This window comes from Neofelis nebulosa, chromosome 4 (assembly GCF_028018385.1).
Source record: "Neofelis nebulosa isolate mNeoNeb1 chromosome 4, mNeoNeb1.pri, whole genome shotgun sequence".
NCBI classification, from domain to species: domain Eukaryota; kingdom Metazoa; phylum Chordata; class Mammalia; order Carnivora; family Felidae; genus Neofelis; species Neofelis nebulosa.
Genome location: NC_080785.1, coordinates 99,653,471 through 99,678,626, shown reverse-complemented (window position 1 = coordinate 99,678,626; position 25,156 = coordinate 99,653,471). Strand labels below are relative to the sequence as shown.

Here is a 25,156-nt window from a genome sequence, read left to right as displayed (position 1 = left end):
TGGAATCACTGAAAACCCAACAGGCCCTATTTTTTTATGACTAGTTCTAAACAATCATATCAAAGCGCTTACATTGCTTCCAAGCTTAGTGCTGTGACAGAGGACACAGACCCTGATTTGGTAGTGAAATTATGGAAACCACACACTCCTATGGCACAAAGCAAGTCTTATTTTCTTAAGATACTCTGATAGGTATATCTGGGGATTGGCTATTTCATACTGCTATGGGTCTGCATGAAATGTACAAATGGAAGAAAGAGGGTGACGACTGACTCTAGAGGGGTGGGGGCACCCAAATCAATGTCTCCCAGCAGGTGGTGAATGGGCCCTTTCATCAGCTCCAATGGTAACTACATCATGGCAGGCCTTGGAAGAAAATGAATGCCTCCCATTTCTCCAAATGCCTCCAACTACAAGGTAGAATGGGGTCAAACCACAGTGCCCGAGATGTTTGAGAGGCTGGGCTTTGCCCTGAACAGCTGCTCACTGGCAATTCTGGTCTTTCTCCACTGTCTACAAAGGGACTTGATATTTTTTACTTGGGACTCTCCTGCCCTACATTTATGCCATCTTCTAGTGTCCTGCAGTTGGTGCTGTGGCCACAGGATGGACAGCAGCTGTTTGGAGCTCTGCAGCTCCAGAGACTTGGCGGGCATAGGAAAGGCTGGCAGGAAAGGAAGACCACAGGGCCTCTCTTCTTGGTCCCTTCCCCACTCACTCCTTCCCCACTCACTGCCACTTAAACATTCATTCATACTCTTCAGTCCCATCCACCCATATACTAGACTGAGTCTCTCACACACATGGCTTCCCTGCATCCTGAGGTTTTCCTCCATAGCTCTCACCATGGTTGGTGACCATTTGTGCAACTGCGCAGGCTTTCACACACAGTGGTGTAAACTGTGCAACACACAAGTGGGTGAGGGCTGGAACCCAGGCCGCACTGCAGTGTCCCATGCACCTGCTGTACCTCAGCAGCTATGCAGTGTGTATGGACTGAGTGAGCAGTTCCGGCAGGCTGGGGCTCCGGGCTCCAAGCGTGGCCACTCTGAATCCCGACCGCAGGCTGACCAGTTCCCTCAGCTGGCAGACATGACACTGCCTGGTGCCTGAGATGTGAATCATACTGAAGCACGGGATCACTGGGGGGCCCAAAGTATACAGAAGGGATTAAAATTCAGCACAGTCAATGCTGTTAATGCACTTGGCAAAGCACCCGGGAGAGAAAAGCAGGAAGTCACGACAGAAAAAAAAAGAAATTTAGAAGCCTTTGACCCAATTTCTCTGATCTGTTTCTTTCTTGGGGAGGGGGGGGGGGAGATGGGCTCAGACTAATCCAGATCAAATCTGATTTTGCACCCCCCCCCCAACTTTAACTGAAAATTTGCACTTCACCTGATGCTGGAATATGAAAGAATAAAAATCCACTTACACGTGAAAAGTGGTATTAACCCTGGTTGAAAGCTTTTAACGCAGAGCAGCCTCTGAACCGTTACGGAAAATACATATTCAGATCTTTTAGTAACGTTAAAAAAATAATAAAGGTGATTCCTTAAAAAAAAAAAAAACTGGGGAGGGGCGCCTGGCTCAGTCGGTTAAGTGTCTGACTTTGGCTCAGGTCATGATATCACGGTTTGTGAGTTCAAGCCCCATATCAGGCTCAGTGCTGACAGCTCAGAGCCTGGAGCCTGCTTCAGATTCTGTGTCTCCCTCTTTCTGCCCCTCCCTGCTCTCACTCTGTCTCTCTTTCAAAAATAATAAATAAACATTAAAAAAAAAAAAAAACCTGGGGAGTACCTGGTGGAAGAAAACTGTAAAAGACCTAAAAAATAAATGTCTCCACTCCCCTTGCATCTTGAGAACAGCATGTCCTCAGGAGAACAGGAGTGAGAAAACTTACACTCAATCCCCCCAATGCTTTTTTTTTTTAATTTATGATTGATATACAGAAAGTTGGACCTATTTAATGGATACAACTTGGTGAGTTTGGAGACAAATACACACTGTGAAGTCGGCACCACTATATATGCCATAAATCTATTCATCACCTCCAAATTTATTGCCGTTATTATGGTGCTAAGAACCCTTAATGTAAGAGCTACCGTCTTCATAAAGTTTGAAGCGGACAATACAGTGCTGTTAACCATAAGCTCTACACTGTAGAGTACATCTCTAGGACATATTCATCCTGCATGACTGAAACTTCATAAAAACCAAGGCAAGAACTGCTCCTAGAATTGTGCCTACCTGGCGTGTGCAATGAAAAGAGACAGCCCCCACCTTCCACTGCCTCGGTGGAGACTGTGTCCAGCAAGGCAGCAAACACAGGAAGGACGCCCGTCGCCTCACCTCAGCACATAGTGGCCGAAAGACAGGAGCTCTACCGAGCAATGCCCAGTCACCCTGCTATCCCTTCCTTCTCAGAAGTTACCCTCAAAGGGAAGGAAAACATCTCACATATAATGTGAACAATAGGGAACCAGCCTGTGTCCCAAGGGAGGCCTGAAATCACCCTCCATAGTACCTGAGAATTTTAGATAGGGAAAGTAGTTTTGTAAGAATTAAGAAACCACTAATTTTTTTTTGAGTCTGTGGCATCACTTTGGGTAATGTTCCCTAATTAGGCCAAATGTAACTTGTGCAAAAATGTGCTCTATTTATAAGTACTCAGAATACAAGTGAATGCATAATAAATACTTGTTGAATGAATGAATAAAAAGCAAACCAAGAGAAAACAAATGGTCAGCAATGACAGAATAAGCAAATCACCATTTAGTAGCATAATTAATATTTAGTCCCGATGCATTATGATGGCAGGGACCCTACTGCTTGTATAGAAACGTATACACGAAATAATTTTTAAGGATGATGACAGAGAGCAAACAATATGGTTATAGGAACTGCAAAAACATGCATAAAAGGTGCACCACTAATTAGGTAAGAATATGAGGTAACAGACATATAGCCCAATAGACGCTGCACTTTATATTGACACAAATGCAGTGAGGGTGATCATCAGAACTAAATGAATAAACACGGCCTGAATTTTCTCTTCTAGCATATTCCATAGCAGTGACTTTCACAAATGCTTGCAGAGGACACATAAAGTGCACAGAGCAGAGACAAGGACGAGGGGTGGGCTGACCTGGAGTGGCGTTGGGGGGCTGCCTGGTGTAGGACACGTTGAAGGCGGGCTCCTCGATCAGCGGTGGGGGATACATGCGCCTCCGGATGAAGAAGCCAGCTCCGCAGCAGAAGAGCACGCCCATCATCAAAAGGAACCTGAGCGAGAGCACAGCGGTGAGCTGGGGCTCAGGGCGCAGCCGCAGAGCTGGGGTTCAGGGCTTAGCAGCGGGGCTCAGGGCGCAGCAGGGAGCTGGGGTTCAGGGCACAGCAGTGGGGCTCAGGGTGCAGCGGGGAGCTGGGGTTCAGGTGCAGCAGCGGGGTTCAGGGCGCAGCGGTGGGGCTCAGGGTGCAGCGGGGAGCTGGGGTCCAGGGCGCAGCGGGGAGCCGGGGCTCAGGGCGCAGCAGGGAGCCGGGGTTCAGGCCACAGCGGGGAGCCGGGGCTCAGGGTGCAGCAGCAAGGTGGGGCTCAGGGCACAATAGTGGGGCTCAGGGCACACAGTGGCTGGCCTGGGCCCATGGACTCAGAGATCCGTGGGCACTGACTCCCACGTGCTAGGGTCAGAAGGCGGGGCTCCGTGCCCGGCTCCTCAGGCTGGTCTTCCTCTGACTTTTCCCCCAGGACCTTCTTGGGTGGGTGACACCAGGGAGACCACTGGCCTGCAGACTTCTGGGATGCCCCTGAATGCAGCCCACTCACACTGAGAAGGTCTCTCAGTGAGCTTTCTGTCCCCAATAGCTCCAAATGCTTAGCTGCCTTCCAAGGGTTGGTGCCATCTCTTTACTGTCCATGGCTCTGACCTCAATTCAATTTTAGTCAAAACAGGAGATGCTTTCTCAACCTTGCTTGAATGCCATGGCTGACCCAGCTTTTGCCTCGCTGCCCATGTCCCCCATTTTCCATTCTTCACTGGGAAATCAACACAGATAAGAACATTTACCCTTTCTAGCCATTTTCTCTCCATTATTACGTGAATATTCAGAAAGAAATTTTACATGGTGACCTTCCGAGAGCACACCTTAATTATAGAAAAACTACAGGACTAGAGAAAGTACTCATACTCCATAAAAGAGCCGCAGATATAAAATCTCTATGTTCTAAGTATGGCTGACCTCCTATGTGACCTTAAAGTCTAATGAAGAGTAGAGCTGACTGCTTTAAGGACAGGACCTTTGTCTAATTCATCTGAAAATTCTCTGATATTGTCACATCACTGGCATTCAATAAATGACTGAGAAATGGATAAATGGTTCTTCCCACCTCACAGTTGCACTATACCTTGTATTTCTAGAAACATGGGAAGTCATTCTGAGAAGGGCCAAGTTGTCTGTCCTGCACAGACACGGCTGGGAAACTGTGATGGGACTCGTGGAACCTTCCAGAACCTCACTCAATATGCCCACACTGTGTGGGCAGCCTACTGCCTTGTGAAAGATGAATGAGCAGGAGAGCCCGCTGCGTTGTGGTCAAAGGCATGTGACCACACAAAAACGAAATTTAAGAAAAAAGGAGGCGATAAAGTCTTTAAGAATATGAATACAATGTTAAGTGTAAGTCCATCAGTCAGTCAGGAAATGATTTGGGAAAGGGCTGAAATTGTGGCTCTCGGACCTGTCTTCTAGTTCATTATTCATTCAATAATGTTGAAGCACCTGCTCTGGTCCTAGAACCATGTTGCGCATTATAGAGAGTAAGGTAAAGTCCCTTCCCACCCGCTATACCTGAATTGTGATAGAGGAGGGGGACAGCAAACAACAAATTTACAAAATCACTGATTTACAACTCTGGTAAGTGCTAAGAAGGAAAACCAAAGGTGCCGTCATAAGTGTGTGTGTGTGTGTGTGTGTGTGTGTGCGCGCGCGCGCAAGTGCACATGTGTGTATACAGTTAAATATACATAATGTAAAAGTGACCATTTTCACCATTTTTACGTGTACAATTCAGTGCAACAAGAGGTTTTAAACAAGGGTACGTGTTATAGCGAGGCGACCCAAAAAACTTCTTTTCCTTCAAAGCAGTATCTGAGCTTAGTTCTGAAGGATGGAAAGAAAGAGGCCAGTTGAAGGAGAGGGAAGGCACATTCTGGGTGGAAAGAACAGCACATGTGTGCCAGCCGGAAGCTGGGTCAGCAAGAGGCCCCAGAGGATGCCTGTGGGCCGCAGACGGGGGAGAGGCCGAGGGGGCTGCTGTCTTGGGATACCAAAGAATCCCACTGTGCAGGGGCCTGGCATCTCGGCACCGAGATGCTGGAATCACAAAGGGAACTGTTTCGGCTCTTAAGACTAATTTCCGTGGGGTGGACTCAGTGGTGATCTTACATTCAACAGTGGGCTGAACTGTAAGTATCTGAGCACAGAGAGACTGACTGTGCGTAAGGGTTTATGTACAGGATATATAGTGCTTTCAAACAGTGCTACCACTCACTCCCAAGAGATGGGCTCCCTGGTTTTGGAAAATGCACAAGAAATCTGAGATAGGGGTCTCTTCCATGGGACAGGCCACAGTGTTGGTTCCACTATCACATGGAATTATTCTTCTCCTAGCCAGATATGAATGATACTGAGGCACCTCATCTGATATTGCACCTTAGACTAACAGAGACCAAGTAAGTACCAGGCAGGGACAGAACAAGTCAAAAGGTAGGAGACTGACTACCAGCTTAGGTATCAATCATCAGATTCATTCCTCATTGAAATATTGGTCTGAGAGAACTTATTTTAAGAGAGAAACTGACAAGGGGTCAGGAAAATGAGCTTATAGAACAAGGAAAGAGAGGAAGGGGAAAAAGAGGAGTATAGTAAGAAAAGCTGTTCTTTGAAGCACTAAAGCTTGACTGTGCTCTAGATGTTCCCTTTCATTGCTGAGCGGGTTTTGGAAGCTTTACAGGGATTAAGAGAGGAAGTTCATGCCTTTTCCATTATCCAAAGTAATCTTGTTTCTTCAGTTCAATGTGTTTTTTCAATCCCTTCTTGCCCTCCCCCCAGCACTCAGCACAGCAGCTCTCTCCCTGGATGCACGTCCCAGGCATCAGGTGAACCATGATGCAGACCCAGCTGGGTGGGAGCCCCCAGCGGCAGGGCTCACGCACACAATAACCCTGCTGGTTTTTACTCCTTCATAGTGTACTTTCCAGCTCTACTCAAGGGTGCTACTGGTCTAGTTCTTCAAACCATGAAGATTTCATTCAGACTGTGTTGGTCAAAGATTACTCAAGATTTTAGAACTGGGAGGACTTTTGGAAGCATTCTCCTCCAAAACCTTTGTTCTATGGCAAGGAGACAGAAGTCCTTAAAAACGAGGTGGGACCAAGGTTGGAGAGTAGCCCTTCCTTCCCTCTATGTCCAGCTCCATATTCCTATCCCCTATGCTTCCCCCACAAACACCTGCCTCCCACATGACTCTCCTGCCACTCTCTCACCATGTTGGTTCTTCTTACCTCCTTGTCCCATCAACATGCTGGTCCCTTTGAACAGAACACCCTCTCTGACACCCAGTCAGAAGCTTTGCAGCTCTTCCCAACTTTTCTGGGATCAGAGGCTCCATCCTGTGTTTCCAGAACACCAGTTTAAAACCCTCCACACAGAATTACCTATTTAGACACCTGCTTCTTTTAGGAGCCTGGCTACCCTCTCCATGGGACCCTGGTGTGTACGAGACCCTTCATGTTTACTGAGAGAAGGAATGCATAGGAGCCAGACCCAAGCATCCTTTGACTTCAGCTGGGGCACCTCAGACTCACATCTCCAGCTGTTCTCTGGATGTACCCCCACTTTAGAACCTGTTGTCAGAATCTCCTCTTCTGTCATCTGGCACTCCCTGTTTGATGGCACTCATAAGATGTCTCTGTGCAGGGATTCCGCTCACTCACTGCATGCTGTCTTACCAACGTGTCCCAACTCTGATAAGTGACCCTGGCTGGCCTCTAAAAGGCACCTGACTGCTGGCTCAGGTAAAGTTTCCTGGGAAAGCCAACAGAAGATGCTCTAGCTTCTAGGCCCTTATGTTTCTCCTGCACTCTCAATTTTTTTAAAAAAATCACCTGATGGGCGCCTGAGTGGCTCAGTTGGTTGAGTGTCTGACTTCGGCTTCAGGTCATGATCTCACAGTTTGTGGGTTCAAGCCCCACATTGGGCTCTGTGCTGACAGCTTGGAGCTTCAGATCCTGTCTCCCTCTCTCTGCCCCTCCTCCACTCTCATTCTGTCTCTGTCTCTCAAAAATGAATAAACATAAAAAAATTTTTTTTTAAATCACCTGATACCTAAACCTTGACAAGTTTTTTTTCATTTTTAAGAACATTTCATTTTTAGGAACATCTGGTGCTTCAGGCTAACCTGGCATAACTTCCTAAGCATTTCAGGACTCTTGCCCCGGACAGTCCTGTTTCCTTCTACCACAAGGCCCCATGGAGGAAAGTTCTGAGGGAAAGCATGCATGAAGCTAGGCAAAGCTCTGAAATACCACCTATCCTGGTCCTCCCGGTCCCTACTTTGGTACTGGCCCACTTCACTTGAAGTGTACTCAGAGATGTTTACATTCAGAAGATCTTAGGCTAATACCTTCTATTATAGAGTTTTAGGCACCAACATGGCACTTGGTTCAGGAGGGCTTGCCAGAGGTAGTGACATCAAGACAGGGGATGTCCAAGCCAACCCTAAGATGGGGCCGGGCCAGGGCCCGATGTGACAGGTGAGTCGAGCCCCCAAATGGCCAATGCCCCATCAAGGAGGTGGTGATGGTGATATGGAAGCAGGCTCTCCTATCAAAGACAATGTAACATGTGGAATGCCACTTACTGGCATTTTCCCTAATCAAACTTGGGAACAGTTGTCAGAAGGGAAAGACAAAACCTCACAAAAAATTTCAAGTGGCTGCTGTAACATGCTTATTAGTAAAAGTCTTAATGTCTTTGGAAGTCAGTGATGTCAGAATCTAAAAGTCATAGAGAAGCTTAAGGCTTAACCCTTTGTGGAGCTTGCCTGGATGACACTACCATTGCAGTGGAGCAGAGGAGAGGGCGTGTGGGTGCAGGAAATGTTCTTTTGGTTTCAGGCACATCCCCTCCCACTCACACCCTGCCGTCCCTGAGATGTGAAGCAGTGTCTCTCAACTATAGACTCAAATATGTTTTTAGACACACCCCTGAGCAGGCACCCTTTAAAGAGGGCAATCCCCTGGGGAATCCTGTTATTAATGGAAACTGCACCTCTCCCCTTCCAGGATGCTCCGTCAGCGTCACTCCCTCATCCCCTCTCAAGGTAGAATTTTACAGACTTCCCCCAGGAGAGCTGGAAGAGGGACAAGGATGCAGGCTGTCTGTCCTGAAAGTTATCTACTAAGCTGACACCATGAGTGGGAATGACTTCTAGGCAGCACAGACTTGATCACAAGTCAGCTAATTCTGAATCTTTTGGATTCAGCTCCATCTCAGAAACTGGCACAGCAGCTTCTGGAGAACAACAGTCCTCCAGCCTACCTCCCAAAGACGAACTCTTCTTTCCAGCCACCCTCTGTGAAAATGGGAACAAGCTTTCTGCAAACTCGGTGAGGCAACCTGAACATACCTGTGTGCTTGACAGAGGCTGTCCCCGAGACCAAGACCTCAGGTGAAGGTGACGTGACAATACTGAGGCTGGCAGAGCCGTTGGGGGGGTGGGTGGTAGACCAAGGCATTCGAGACCAGGAGGGGTTGCGACCTACCAAAAATACCACAGCCTCTGTATGGAGAGGGCCCGCACACAGCACCTGGAGCCACAGCAGTCCTCGTAAGGGCGGCATCTGTAGGAGAGAGGGGGCAGAGGCCGGTCAGTGTCCCAGGTCGGAAGGAAGGCCGAACCATTCATGAGGTCCAGGCCGACTCAGGGCAACGGGCAGAAACGCCACCGCTGCATGTCACCAACCAGAACTGAGTGCTGTCTGGTGGCCCAAACAGAAGGTGCAGAGATGGATCTGGCCAGTGCAGGTCAGTGTGATTCAAAGCGCCGGGTTCACTACCCATCGCCAGATGCTGAATCACAATGGTTCCCTTCTGGTGGGACCTGTGAACCAAGGCCAGCATGAGTCACGCCAGGGCTGCAATGGGAAGGAAGTTCAACAACAGACCCGTGTCCACATGCTGTAGACCCTGCTCAGCGCTCGATCCCTGATGATGGTCCAAAGCTGGGTGCACGGCACTGGCAAGTCCCCTGAGGTTCAAAGCAGAGCTTATGAAGTCAGACAGATTAGCAAGTTTAGTGCCGGTCTTGCCACTTAATGGCTATGGGACTCTGGCAAGTCACTGGACCTCTGCAAGCCTCAGTTTCCCCATATCTGAGTTTTTGTAGTTTCCCAGTGAAAGGGGTGGGAGGCCAGGATCCCTTTATAGTGCTGCATCCTTATACACTCTGCTGACAGGGCTGTCCTTGTCTCGCTGCCCCCTCCCCTCCACGGTGCCTGAGGCTTGGGGCCCTGTGGGGTGTGGGTGGGGCTCAGGGGCTATTCCTCCCCTAGAAGAGCTGCCCAGTCAAGGCCCTTAGGACTCAGTGCAGGCTCCAAGGAGTCAACCCAGCCTCCTTTAAGATGCCTGCCACCCCCTTTTTTTGGAAAAGAGAGATGGCTATGAAAGCTGAAGCCCCTTGATTCTGCACCTTGGTATTTACAGAGAAACTGTCACTGCAGTGACTTGAGTCCATGTGGCAGTAGGTGGGGAAAAGGGAGAAGGTGGACTGTTTCTTAGTAATGTTGGATGATCATATATTTGTCATCTAGGTTCCTGCCGACTTTCTTCTTTTAAAAAATAGCCGGGAGAAATACACAATTTGATCCAGGATCTTAGACACTGAATCTGTAGATAATTCTGGTACAAATTGGTTTGCTTTATGAATAATTGTGTAGAAAATAGCTCCCTGGGAAATATTAGCAAAGATTAGTTAAGACGGAGAGTTAGGAGTTATAGTGAAACTCAGCAGACCTGAGTTCCTATGCCGTTTCTCCTTGGTTGGCTCCCAGGGCTTGAGTCCATGTTTTTATTTTATTATTATTATTTTTGAAATGCTTATTTATTTCTGAAAGAGAGAGAGAGAGAGAGAGAGAGAGAGAGAGAGAGAGATACTGTAAGCAGGGGAGGGGCAGAGAGAGAAGGCAACAGAGAATCCCAAGTAGGCTCCATGCCATCAGCACAGAGCCCGATGCAGGGCTCAGACTCCTGAACGGAGAGATCATGACCTGAGCCAAAACCCAGAGTCGGACACTTAACTGAGTGAACTACCTAGGCGCCCTGTTGTGTCTATCTTTTTAAATACCCAGCACCCAACTGCTGCTACATCTATCACTTCAAGGACAAAACTTATCTGAGAGACTCCTGTCCAGTCACCTCCACCACCAGTACCACATTCTCCATATGATACAGATGTTTTCACATCCAGTCCTCCCATAATCCACAAACACAGACTTCTACGTACTAGGTAGAAATTGTTGTGATTTCCATGAGATGCTTCCGTCCATCGGTGACATAAGGTTATCTGTTTAACTTGCCTTAATCAATCAACACATAGTAGAACACTGAAGTGTGTGTCTAAAAATGCTGCTGGTCGAACAAAGGAAAAAAGAGGCAAATAAATCCACAGGCTCTTAAATATAAACAATAAACTGGTGGTTCCCAGAGGGGAGGTAGGTGGGCAGGGTGAAATAGGGGAAGGAGATTAAGAGTGCACTTACTCTTATGAGCACTGAGTAACGTATAGAATTGCTGAATCATCATATTGTACATCTGAAGCTAATGTGACACTGTATATGAATTATACTTAAAAAAAAAATTTAGGGGTGCCTGGGTGGCTCTGACGGTTAAGCGTCCGACTTTGGCTCAGGTCATGATCTGACAGTTCGTGGGTTTGAGCCCCGTGTCGGGCTCTGTGCTGACAGCTCAGAGCCTGGAGCCTGTTTCAGATTCTGTGTCTCCCTCTCTCTCTGCCCCTCCCCCACTCACGCTCTGTCTTTCTCTCTCTCTCTCAAAAATAAATAAATATTTAAAAAATTAAACAAAAATAAATTTTAAAAATGCCGTGGGTTCTTATAATCTATGCATCCATTAAAAAGCCACACCAAGGTGCTACTAAGGAGCTGAGCTTTGCACTGGATCCTGGGATGGGGCGTGAGGGATGGAACAATGAAAAGTCAGACAGAAGTCCCTGCCGAGGAGGAGCTTTCTTTCTAGAAAAGGGAGGCAAACAATAAATTAAAAAAACACATGAACTGTGTTGGATGGCAGTAAGTCCCACTATGGTGAAAAATAAAGTAAGAGCTGGTAGGCTGAGAGCAAGGGAGAGGGGAAGTAGATAATAACACAAGTTTAAACAAGGAGTTCAGGGATGACTCACTGAGAAGGTGACATCTGAGCAGAGACCACACAGAAATGCAGCCTGGCAATGACCTGGGCCAGCACAAGGGCCTCAGTGGTGGAGAAGCGTGGCTCTGGGGTGGCTGGACCTGCTGCGCCTCTAGTCCCAGTTGCACAGGGACTGTGGTTTCATTGTGGAGAAGAGTGGTTAAGCATCGAGCGTGAGAGGAGATGAATGGCCCTGTTACGGGGGTTGGGGGTGGGGCAGGGAATCTGGGCCAGGGCTGGACCAGCAAGGACACAGCACTGCCCAAACAGCACCCTCTGCTAATGTGATACACAGCATCATCCACAGTGACCCCGTGGTGCCCTCCTTCTCAAGAATTTCAATGGTCCTGGGTAACCAATATGTGTGTGCTCATGTGCGTGTGTGTGTGTGTGTGTGTGTGCGCACGTGCATGCGCATCTGTGTGGAGAAAGAGGGGAGCATTCAAGGGAGAAAAAGGACTTCTTGCTTTTAGGGTAGGTGGAGTCCAAACAATTAATTGTAAATGAAAAGAGATGAAACTCCTTTCTATCATGCATCTGTAAAGAGAATCCTCAGTAATTATGTTGGATTCATGATCAATGTGATAATGTGATAGGCAGGTTTCAAAGATGGCCCCAAGATTCTCACCCCTTTGTGTATGTGGTGTGCGGAGGGTCCTACGAATATGATGAAATGGCCACCCCCATGATTAGAGAATATTATGTAAGGTTGTATGTTATTTAAGGCTCTCCTGCTAGCTTCAAGAAGTAGCTACTATGTTGTCAGAGGGACACATGGCTCGGACTGAGGGTGGTCTCCAGGAGCTGACTGCAACCACCAACCGGTCAATGAAGAAACTGGCACCTCAGTCCGACAAGCACAGGGAACTCAACTCCACCAACCTGCACAAACTTGCAGAACCCCAAGCTACAGATGAGGACACAACCCAGCCAACTTCCTGATTTCAGTTTTGTGGGACCCAGAGCAAAGGACTCATAGATGCTATGGCCAGACTTGTGATCTATAAAAACTGTAAGAAAAGAAATATACAGTAAAACCTTGGTTTGTGAGCATACTTCATTCCGGAAACCTACTTGTAATCCAAAGCACTCGTATAATCAAAGCAAAATTTCAAGAACCACTGGCTCAGTTGTGATCACGTGACATTCAGCATCATGTACAACTTATATTGCAAGATATCACTTGTTTATCAAGTTAAGATCTGTTAGGAATGTTTGCTTGTCTTGCAGAACACCTGCAGGATGAGTTACTTGCAATCCAAGGTTTTACTGTAATAAGTTTGTAGTAATTTATTATGTAGCAACAGAATACTAAGACAAGTAAGGACAAAGGTCACAGGTTATGAGAACTTCGAGGTGATTTACCACTGTCATAATACCCAAAGCTTCTATATACAAGGTAAGTATTATTAGCCTCATGTTTGAACTAATCTCGGGAAACAAGGCATTAGGGATATTGTGTGTCTTTTAAGTCCAGGGCACTATCTGCTAAAGCCAAGAATGGACTTGACCAGCATTCCAGGAAAGTGTTTAGCACAGACACTGCCTCGTAGGTAATATGGAGTCTTCCATTACCGAAGGGTAACTTCTTTATCCCTACTTGGTTTGCCCATTCTTCCTGGACCCTGCTTTTACAAGCTGCTATGGGCCGAGCCATCCCAGTGATGATGTGTGGTGACTGTACTAACAGTGAGTCCACAATCATGTAGCTCATGCGAACGAACCAGCTGAAGAGGCAGAGAGAAGCAGAGCAGTGAAGAGATGCCTAAGAAAGCAAAAGAGGTTGAGAAAATGTAGGAGGTGAAGGGCAAGTTTAACGTGGCAGGAGCCATTCCCAAAGGGCAAACCAAGCCCCAAGGAAGTGACAGGGAAAAGAGGGAAACTCATCAAGACCACAGAAACAGAGACCAGCACAGAATCCCTGGGTAAATAGCAGGAAGTCCCTGGGGCAGAGGCGACAGATGGAAATTCAGCGACCACTCTTTAGTATGCTTTAACTAGGGACAGCATATTGATTCCCCCAAATGCCTGTACCACTCTGTGTCAATAACTCTCCACAATTAGCAGATAGTTTAATCATTACAGATAGAAATAATACATAAGATGTGAGATTAGGTAAAAGTATGATGTTCGTTTGGAAAGGACTCTCCATGCTGCCGTAATAAATTATACATCAGAACAGTGTTGTTTAGCTACTGTGACCGACTAATGGATTGTGAAATCAGGTTATTAGGTTGTGATATCCATTTTACAGAGCAAAGATCGATTTTAAAGAAATCCTAAGACATGACATGTAAGAAGTGTTTTGCGAAACTTCTCTTTTGACCACATATATACCCTTACAGACATGTGAGTACTAGGCTGCACCATGAAGGCTGTTTCCTCAAAGCTCTGTTGTGTAAGCCCCAAAAGTGGACAAGCTCAAGTTGTGTTGTGTCTGTATCAGCTTCTTTACCCTCCTGGTAGGTCGTGGGCAGCATCAGGTCCAACCAGAAGGTCACTTCCTGCTGGCAGTGGTGCTGGGCTGAGGTCCTTTCAGGTCCCCCGTGACTTCTGCCTGGGTGATACTGGTCAAATGGCTATTGCATTTTTGCTCCCAACTCTACTAAAAGTTGCCCTGCAACGATCCAATTCTGGAAGATGCAACTCTCAGAAAGGCCCCCTCCAGCAGGAATGGCCCCTGCTCACCTGCCTGCTTATAAGCACCCCATGAAGGGAGGAGGTAGCTGACGAGCGGTAGAGAACAGAGATGGCAGATGTTTGTGGATTGGGAGAAATGAGACTGTTCTCTTCCCGGCTCAGAATACTTGCTCTCCATGGCTCTGCCGCCTTTGCCGCCATGAAATTTCCTGTGTATCTCTCTCCGGGTTTTACCCCTAATGAGATAACCAGAGCTGCCTCAGGCACAGTCAGAGCTGAAGGCAGACTCAGCTAAACTCAGGTAAACACGAACTTGGTATAAAGAAGGAAGGTAGGTATAGGGATAAACATTTGGTGAATGATCGTCTTTCAAGAGCTGAATTTGATAAAATGCTTGCCCTCCAGAGCTGTACTTATGAGCAAGCGTTTGCTACTTTGAAACCTAAGCCCTGCAGTGTCCTATTTCCCAGGTTAGAGAAAACATGTAAGACAAGAACCCCTACAAGCCTTTTGTCTCAAATTCTACACACACACACACACACACACACACACACACACACACTCCCCTCAGCCCAAGAATGAAGGCAGAAGCATAATGATTTTGAGCTCCTAATTCAAATTACTCTCTGTTATCAAGATTCAACGTCTAAGTGCTCTTACTTTTCAGGATCCAAATTTGGAACACTAGCAGTAAATATGTATGGTCAACTAATTATCTGCTTTCTTTGCTCAAAACAGAGCATCCTTTATGCTTCCTTGCTTAGCTGAAGACCCATTCAGTCCAAACATACTCTTGCTCATTCTGCAGTCCTGGACTGGCTCCCAGTGTGGATACTGGCGAGTGCCAGACTCTTGAAGGAGCACGCAATTACCCATGGGGTGACACTCTTACCCATTTCTCTCTGCTACTTTTTTTTTTTCCCAGTGGACCTGCTGGTAAAGTAGGGCCCCAAGAACACACCTATTGGCATTGCAAATGGCTGTGATTACAAAAGGAATGTTAAATGTAACGCTGAGCTGAATAAAAAAGTAGGAAACACTAGCAGGCTGTCCAGCATACTAAATAAGCCATCGTCTGACACATCAGGTCTAGTGCCTAAGTCTCAAATGGCACTGGTGTTCCAAAAGCCCGCTCAAGACTAACTATGCTCATTACCTTCACTGTGCAGGCCACAGAGGAAGTCCGGACAGAGACAAGAGAATTTTCCTTCCTGTTCCACTCTGTGTGCCTCCCCTCAGACTTGCAATAGAAAAGAACAAATGGGACTTTTAACTAAATTCACTCCTCAACATATCTACCTTTCAACCTTAGACTCGGAGACACACACTGCTGCCACAGAGGTGTGGAAACAGCACGTCCACGAGCTGCAGTGGGTCCCTGGCCGAGCTTCCTGTCAGCCAGGCCTTCTTCAATGTATCCATGAGCCAAACATACATTTCTCATGAGATCAGAGACATAGATGTTAATTTGTTATTAAGTACATTGCAGAGATAAAAGGAGACTGTCTAGCCTGTCCTCCAGTAAAGGATCGGTAGTGAGGTCCTGAGGATACATAATGTAAAAGGAAGCATATGTCTGGAAACGCATCTGCCAAAAGTTAGAAATGTGTCATAGTAGCGATTAAATGCAAATAGAACAGAATGGCTCCTCTGGGAGTTTCAAGAGTCTAAGAAGTAAGCACATGTCATGCTCGGCACTGCCCAGGAGGGAAGGGGTCTGGCCACTGGACATATTTTTTCTTTGCTGTTGAGTCACATAAATCTCAAGGGCAGAAAAGGATAACATACCGGGGCAGGGAATGTTCAACATTAATCAACTCACAAAATCTTTGTAGTAAAGAAAACGGGCCAGATATTCATATGTTAACTCTTTCATGTGGTGTAAAATGGTAATATATACTGAAAATGATTCATGGTGGGGCACCTGGCTGGCTCAGTCAATTAAGCTTCCGACTTCAGCTCAGGTCATGATCTCGCGATTCGTGAGTTTGAGCCCCGCACTGGACTCTGTGCTGACAGCCTGGAGCCTGCTTTCAATTCTGTGTCTCCCTCTCTCTCTGACCCTCCTCCACTTGTGCTCTCTCTCTCTCTCAAAACTAAATAAATATTAAAAAATAATTTTAAGCTGACTCATGGAAAATCATCTCAGCATCTGGAGGAACAACAAAAATAAGCATTCAGAGTGGGGGTCTAGAAATGGAGTTTGTGGGGTTTGCTAATTTATCTTTGGTGTTAAATAAAGAACAGGGCATTGCTAACAAATGAAAACTTTGGAGTTTTAAGTAATTTCCTGTCAACACTGTTTCATTTAAAATTCCAATCTATTCCATCACCTGCTATATTAAGTCTCAGCAAACCACCCCCTTCCTTCTACGTTTCTGCCAGTACAACGCATGTCCCCTGTCCAATCCTGACTGTCTTACTTTGACAGGTGGTCTGCTCTCCTCAATTGTATGCTGTATGTATCCTGATAGCTAGCCTTCCTCTTACACTCCTTTTATTATCGTTTGTTTGCTCCCACAGAGCAAAGCACATGGCAGATGCTTGAAGCCTTACAGAGTTCAAATCAGGAAATACATTCAACATTATCAAAGACCCTCAATTAACCTGTGAGAAACAGGACTCCTTAGAAAAACTAAACACATGCCTACAAGGTTTGGAGAAAACTCCAAAAGGCAAGTGAAACTCTGGGGTGAGGGACAAAGCAGAGGTCAGCTTAATCCTTGGCCCACCCAGTGCCCTTGGGAAATCTCCTTGACACATCTTGCAAGAGCTTGAAGAACTCTGTGCCTTCCTAGTATGGAGGACTTCCCCCTCTGACCGCAGCATGGGACGGGCTTTCCCCTTCCACCCCCTCCCACAGACACTGTCCACTCACGACTGCAGGATCTCCTGAGGTGCACGCCTCTCACGATTCTGGGGCATTCTTCCTCAGGCAGAGTCCACGTCTGGCCCTCATTGGTCCTATTCCCACCTCCCAGGGCCATCACACAATAAGCAGCCCCATCAACGTCTGAAAGAATCCTCATGGTTTCCGCAGTCTTCTCCTCTCCAGGAACATATCGAGTATAGTTTTGGTACAATCTCAGTTTCCTATCCTCAGGAAGAATGTCCATTCACTCTCATTTGTACACTTACTGCGGCCTTAGTACCAATATTTTAAGCCAGCTGAATCATAGCGACATTCCAGTTTTTTCACTCAGTAAGTTGTATCTTCCCATCCTATACAGTAGGGGCTACAGAACCTAAATATAGGATCTAATAGTTAGCTCTAATCAAACTTCATGTTTGAAATCTGGTCTATTATTTAGTCGGTCAGGAGCTTCCGAAACCTCATTCTGTCACTCTAAGCATTCACTGTGCCTTTGAGTCTTCTGTCATTTAAATGAAGAATGGGAGTCAAGTTTTCTTGGGACCTGGGAATGTGCAACCTCACCCAGCCCATTTTGTTCCTCCTGTCTACAGTGCCCCCATAGCAGATGACGGGGCACGGCAGTGTCCAATAACAGCCCAGTAAGGTCAGGTGGACAATGAGGCCTGGGCCTCAACATCAAATGGACTCTTGCCACACCTTAATGCTGAAATCTAGAACCAGAGATCTTCTGAAAGCCTGACAGGCTGCCTAGAATAAGAAAATCAAAGGAATGGGAATGCAAGCTGCTGCAGCCACTGTGGAAAACAGTATGGAGGTTCCTCAAGAAACTAAAACTAGAACTACCCTACAACCCAGCAACTGCACTACCAGGCATTTATCCACGGGATCCAGGTGTGCTGTTTCGAAGGGGCACGTGCACCCCCATGTTTATAGCAGCACTCTCCACAATAGCCAAAGTATGGAAAGAACCCAAATGTCCATCGATGGATGAATGGATAAAGAAGATGTGCATATATATATATATATATATATATATACACACACACACACACACACACACACACACACACACACACACATATATACAGTGGAGTATTACTCGGCAATCAAAAAGGATGAAATCTTGCCATTTGCAACTACGTGGATAGAACTGGAGGGTATTATGCTAAGTGAAATGAGTCAGTCAGAGAAAGAGAAAAATCATAGGACTTTACTCATATGAGGACTTTAAGAGACAAAACAGATGAACATAAGGGAAGGGAAACAAAAATAATATAAAAACAGGGAGGTGGACAAAACAGAAGAGACTCATAAATATGGAGAACAAACTGAGGGGTTCCTGGAGGGGTTGTGTGTGGGGGGGGATGGGCTAAATGGGTAAGGGGCACTAGGGAATCTACTCCTGAAAGCATTGTTGCACTATATGCTAATTTGGATGTAAATTTAAAAAAATTAAAAATAAAATTAAATAAATAAAGAGGAAATAATAAACCCCAAGTATTTTACAGTTAAATAAAAAAAGAAAATCAAAGGAAGAGAAAGAAAGAAACCCACCCTGCTAAATGAGTCCTGGCCTAGCTGCGTGGGATGTGGGGGTGGGGGGCAGGGGTGTGGACTGAAATTGCACACCATGCAGGAGGAGTGGCTACCTGAACACTCAGACCCAGCACTAAGTGGGTTCTAGGACACTAACCAGCTGTCCTATATGCTGACCACTCAGAGCGTTCAGTGCCTGGATGAAAAGAAAGCAGTATGTGAATTATATATTCACTTATAATAAAGAGGAAGTTGGAAGGAAGAAAGGATCCAAGACCTCCTCTCCCTACAGCTTGTGAGTGTGACTGCTACAGTATGCCTTCCATATTGTCACTCAAATCAGTGACAAAGTATTGAGGATGGAGCCAATGGTGAGCTCCATTACAGCTTTCTTCCATGTTGGTATTTTATTAATCTTAATTTATAGGGACAGCTCTTATACCAGTTACAGATCCACCCACCTGGCCCATTTAGAGCAGAATTCCCTGTCTCATCGCTGAGCTATCATGTGAGAGGCTATTAAATGTCCCCATGAAACTGAGGCACACTGTCAAGTTGCAGATCTCCCAGTCTTATGGTCCCTTTGAAAAAAATGAGCCCAACCTCACAGGACATTAGAGGGGTAAACCCAAATTAGTTCCAGATGATCACAGAATATCCCTTTAATAATCTCTTCTAGATGATTCTCCTGAAGCCTCCACCTAGGAGCCCCCTTCTCGAGCAAATGCCCTGGGTGATGAGCTCACTTTTCATCTTTTGCACATGCCCTTTTAAAACCTCAGCCTGGTGGGCTGCTTGCTTCCTAAGCATATCGACATCCTGAGTAGTCCCGCCTCTTCTCTCCTAAACAAGGTATCTTCCTGAAATGTCCCACCAACTCCCTGAAGCATCACTTCCAGATGCATATCAATGAGTCACAGCCATCACTTGCCCAAAATTGAGTCTGTCATCCTAAAATCTATTAGTCACCATCAATTCTACCTTCCTATAACAAGCTTTTTTATGATATTATACTATTTAATATAATTTTTCATTTTCAGCCTTAGGACGGCATAACATGGCAGATCATAGCTCTGGCTTGCCTTTCAGACCCCAACCTACTATGGGAAAGTTCTCCATTTGAATGAAACAGCAATAAGTCTCCCCTGCAAACAGGGAAGGACGAGGTCCAGGGGGAGCACCTAGCTCTCTAAGTGCTCACACTCTGTGTTGAGCACTCAGGGAAATGGTTCTCCAGAACCATCAGGTAGCTTTAAAAAACACCCATGCCTTTTGGTTGTGAATCACTCCTCTCAGGTGAGTCTGGTACACAGCCAGGACTGAGAGCCAAAGGATCTAAATTTGGAGAGCTCTTGTCTCTTCCTCCTTTCTCAGCACCCAGTCAAGAGAGCAGGGGTAAGGTGAGAGTTTGTGCTTGTGCATGTGAGTGCGTGCATGTGGTGGGGTTTATTGTTTTTATTTTTCTGCCAATTAAAAAAGTACTTTTACTGAGGCATAATTGTTATGCAAAAAAACTTCACATATTTAATGCACGCAGTTAGATGTTTGGACATACAAAAACACCTGTGATACAATCATCACAATCAAAGTAATACACATATTCGGATCAGTTTCGATAGTGAATATCTGTGAGAGAAAGACTTTTTTTTTTTTAACGTTTATTTATTTTTGAGACAGAGAGAGACACAGCATGAACGGGGGAAGGGCAAAGAGAGAGGGAGACACAGAATTGGAAGCAAGCTCCAGGCTCTGAGCCATCAGCCTAGAGCCCGACGCGGGGCTCGAACTCCCGGACCATGAGATCGTGACCTGAGCTGAAGTCGGACGCTTAACCGACTGAGCCACCCAGGCGCCCCGAGAAAGACTTTTTTAAAAGGACTTTCATCTCTCCAATCACACGTTTTAAGCCTTTCATCTGTCTGGCTGTCAAGACAAAAACTTCACAGATTTGAAGATGAGCTGATGGTTCATTCTTTCTGTCAATGTCAGTTGACTATTGATATGTCAGTATCATTTCTTTCCCGGTGTGACTTTGTGTCCCTGACAGGCAGGGCTGTGCCTATCTGTTGAGACAAGGTCCTACTTTGATGATATTTTAACTCTGATCTGGTTGACATACCCCATGGCAAAGTCAACCATCTCTGGGCTCTGAAGAAGGTGGGAAGGACAGCTGCCCCATGAGTTGTTTCTCCAGAGGCACATCTTTTACTAGAAAACATCTCAAATAAACCAGGACTGGTTGACTTAGGGTGGCATATGGGGATTACCTAGGGAATTTTTACTTTTGCCATGGAAGAAAACACTATAAATGCTTATGATAAGTCCTAAAAGTAACAGACCAAATGGCTTACAAAGGGCTCATTCCCTTGCCATGTAGCCCTTGAATCGCTGATGCCTCAGAGCACTTGTGCCCACTGTTGAGGTGAGGAGATGAGGTAAAATGGACCAGGAGGCTTGAAACCACAGCTGACTTTTGCTAACTCCAAGTTTGGAGACTCTAACCTTGTGTTTCTGGGAGAGGTTTCTCCTCTTTTCTCCTTTCAGACAGAAAGGATCTGATCACTTAAAATCAGTTTCATTCAACTCTGTCCTGAAAACCAAAGGACTTATTCCTCTAGCTCTGTATTAACTCTCAGACTGGAAAACTAAATTCTGGCAAGAAGAGTGAATTAACATGGAAAATGAAAAACAGAAGTGAAGTCCTATGATCTTACAGAATTTAAATCTGTTAATACATGTCATTTTATTTAAATAGAACTACCATAACAATACAAATGGAATGATAAGAATTTGCCATTACAATCTTTAAAGCAGACAGACTCTAGTGCCAATTAGCTCAAAAATCTTAAAAATTAGAGTCAAGATGACACCTGGCTTACTTTCTCAGCTTTACTTTTACTTGGGTGATGAACTCCTATTTACATGCTCAGAACTCTTAAATCTACACTCTATCCCTGGACTCCCTCCTGAGCTACAAAAACAAAGCTCCCACGATCCATGCTTCTGGGATATTCTGCAAAAACTTCAAACTCAACATGGACATAGCTGACATCCTCTACTCCCTCTTCTGCTAAATCCCTCCTTAAAACCTGTCCTTTGCATGATCTCTCTCACTATCTGCCCAAATGGAGACCTCTGAGTAACTGAGTCCCTTTATTCCCACACTGGTTCTTCTGTGAAATACCATTCCAGCCCACCACTGTGTTCTTTAGCTCTGTCTTCATAGGGTCAGACCTTCCATATTTTGCCCTGACTACAGCAATAACCTCCTCATTTTGAGACAACCACCTGACAGCTTTCTGACAGACCAAGCTGATGCACTGTGCAGAAGGAAGTCTCCACTAGACCCTTCTCAATGAGCCTCACACTCCTTTTTCCACCTCATCCCCTGCCACCTGCCAGGCACCCTGAACTCTAGCCTTGTGGTTCCCCAAATATATGATGCATCTTCATACTTCCATGTCTTACTCTTCACTAAAGCCTCTGAAACTGCTCCTCACCCTTCAAAGTTCAGCTTTGTGAAGTCTTCCCTAACACCACCCCTAATTCTCCCTCATACAGCATGATTCCCCCTTTGCTAGATCTCCACTGATACAGTTCTCATCACGTACTGTATTATTGTTCATCGTTAACAGCATCTGTCTTCCATACGGGACCCCGAGCTTAAGAGCAGTCCTATGTCATTCCTTTAGGTACTGCCCGGGTGCCTACCATGGCTCCGGGCACATCACAAGTGCCTGGCCTTAAGCAAAAGTGACAATGCAGTAGAAAGGAGACTCCTCAAGATGAAATAGCACATTAACTACCATGAACTCAGAGTACAAGGGTACTTTGATGACAATATGACACCCAGTGCTGGTGAAGATGGCTGGAAACAGGTGCTCTCATACATTCTTGGCTGATTATATCATGAGAGCTTTGGGGAGGCTAGTCTGGCAGTATTTACTAAAATGTAACATAAGCATAACCTTTGCTAACACCATTACATTTCTGCAAAATCATCCCATGACAAAAATAAGTTCAAGCATATCAAGATATAGTATGTACAGAGATGTTTATCAAGTAGTGGGGCACACTGAAATCCTTTCTACAAACTCCTGGGACCAGATATGTGGAGAACTCAGAACTGTTTGGATTCATGGATGATAAGATTGCATAATACCACTGAGCACAATCTGCACTGAAATTCACAAAACACCTGTTAAGATAATCAAACAAGAGGCCATCAGCTGAGGTGGCATCACAGCCTATGTAAGCAAACCAAAACCTAAGCCAGAGTCAATTCCTGTAAATGCCTCAAGGTTAAGAACCACTCACAAATAGACAGCTAGGGTCTCCCAAATAATGCAACCACTTACATTACAGCCCATTAAATAATTTCCTTGATTTGCTTCTCTATAAAATCCTTGCCCCAAGTTCCTGTTGGTAGAGTGCTCCTAACAACTTCCATTATGGGATTGCCCAATTTGGATGGATGTTTACACAAATAAACTCTAACATTTTCTAATATGCCCCAGTTTATCTTTTAACACATCATGCTAGATGGAATTTTACAAAGAATAGCCCTGTGTCTGTGCAAATCCATTTCTGCTACCAAGTGAATTACTTAAAAATTTGCTCACATGAACATTCTCTGGGATAGCTCACATGTTGGACAACAAAACGAATCTCTATAAATGGAAGAATAAAGAAATCATGTAGTGCATCTCTTCTGACCACAATGGTATAAACTAGAAATCCATTATAAGAAAAAATATGGAAAAAACACAAACGTGGAGAATCAACAGCATACTATTAAACAACCAATGGGTCAATGAAGAAATCAAAGAGGAAATAAAAAATACATGGAGACAAATAAAAATGAAAACACAATGATCCAAAATGTTTGGGATGCAATGAAATTAGTTCTAAGAGAGATATTATAGGACTCCATTTAGAAATAAGGAAAATCTCAGGTAAATAATCTAACCTTATATCTAAAGACACTAGAAAAAGAAGAACAAAGCCCAAAGTCGGTAGAAGGAAAGAAATAATAAAGAACAGAGCAGAAATAAACGAACTAGAAGAATAGAAAAGATCAATGAAACCAAAAACTAGCTCTTTGAAAAGGTAAACAAAACTGATAAAGCTTTAGCAAGATTCTTCAAGAAATAAACAGCACCCAAATAAATAAAATCAGAAATCAAGTAACAACTGATACCACAGAAATACAAAGGATTGTAAAAGACTACTATGAAAAATTACATGTCAACATATTGGACAACCTAGAAGAAATGGATAAACTCCTAGAAACATACAATCTTCCAAAACTGAAATTACTAAGAAAGAGAAAATGTGAATAGACCAATACTGGCAATGAAATTGAATCAGTAATCAAAAAACTCCCAACAAACACAAGTCCAGGACCAGACGGATTCACAGGTAAATTCTATGAAACATTTAAAGGAAAGTTAATACCTCTTCTCTTCAAGCTAGTCCAAAAAAATTAAGAGGAAGGAAAGCTTCCAAATATATTCTATGAGGCCAGCATTATCCTAACACCAAAACCAGACCAAAGGGCACTACAAAATAAGAAAACTACAGGCCAATATTTCTGATGAACTTAGATGGAAAAATTCTCAACAAAATATGAGCAAACCACACTCAACAATACATTAAAAGGATTATTCACCATGACCAAGTGTGATTTATTCCAGGAATGCAAGGATGACTCAACATTCACAAACAAATCTATGTGATATACCACATTACCAAAATGAAGGATAAAAATCATATGATCATCTCAATACATGTAGAAAAAGCATTTGAGGGACGCCTGGGTGGCTCAGTCGGTTAAGTGCCGACTTCGGCTCAGGTCACGATCTCGCGGTCTGTGAGTTCGAGCCCCGAATCGGGCTCTGGGCTGATGGCTCAGAGCCTGGAGCCTGCTTCCGATTCTGTGTCTCCCTCTCTCTCTGACCCTACCCCCGTTCATGCTCTGTCTCTCTCTGTCTCAAAAATAAATAAACGTTAAAAAGCATTTGACAAAATGCAAAATCTGTTCATGATAAAATCTCTCAACAAAGAAGGTTGAAAAGGGGCTCCTGGGTGGCTCAGCTGGTAAAGCATCCAACTTCAGCTTAGCTCATGATCTCAAAGTTCATCGGTTTAAGCCCCACATTATTAGGCTCTGTGCTGACACCTCGGAGCCTAGAGCCTGCTTCAGATTCTGTGTCTCCCTCTCTCTCTGCCCCTCCCCCACTCATGCTCTGACTTTCTCTCTCTCTCAAGAATAAATAAACATTAAAAAATTTTTAAAAATTATTTATGAATACCATGTTAAATTTTAGAAAATTAGAAATGGAATTTGGACCTTCAGTAGTAAAAAGAAAACAAAACAAAACAAAACAGAATGGACACTACCTGAACATACAATGATTACAGGGAAATGTGTGGGTTATGGTGACTCCCCAGGGAATACTCTATTATAAAAAATAATGAGGTTGTTTTGTATACGGATTCAGAGGACTATATACAATATGTAAACTCAAAAAATCAAGTTACCCAATATATACAGAAATAAGGCATTTTAGGGTTGTCTGTGTTCATTTGGGTTGCTATAACAAAATACCACTGGCTAAT

General features: G+C 45.0%; 1 protein-coding gene across 1 annotated transcript in view; it reads right to left on the bottom strand.

Annotated features, from left to right (window-relative positions):
• Positions 1-25,156, bottom strand: part of VOPP1 (VOPP1 WW domain binding protein) — a 111,263-nt gene that overhangs the window by 23,175 nt on the left and 62,932 nt on the right. The window contains exons 3-4 of the mRNA XM_058725513.1: positions 8,823-8,900; positions 3,146-3,282 (exon numbers count right to left, since the gene is read on the bottom strand). Coding sequence (XP_058581496.1) covers positions 3,146-3,282; positions 8,823-8,900 — 215 coding nt within the window. The remainder of the gene's footprint in view (positions 1-3,145; positions 3,283-8,822; positions 8,901-25,156) is intronic.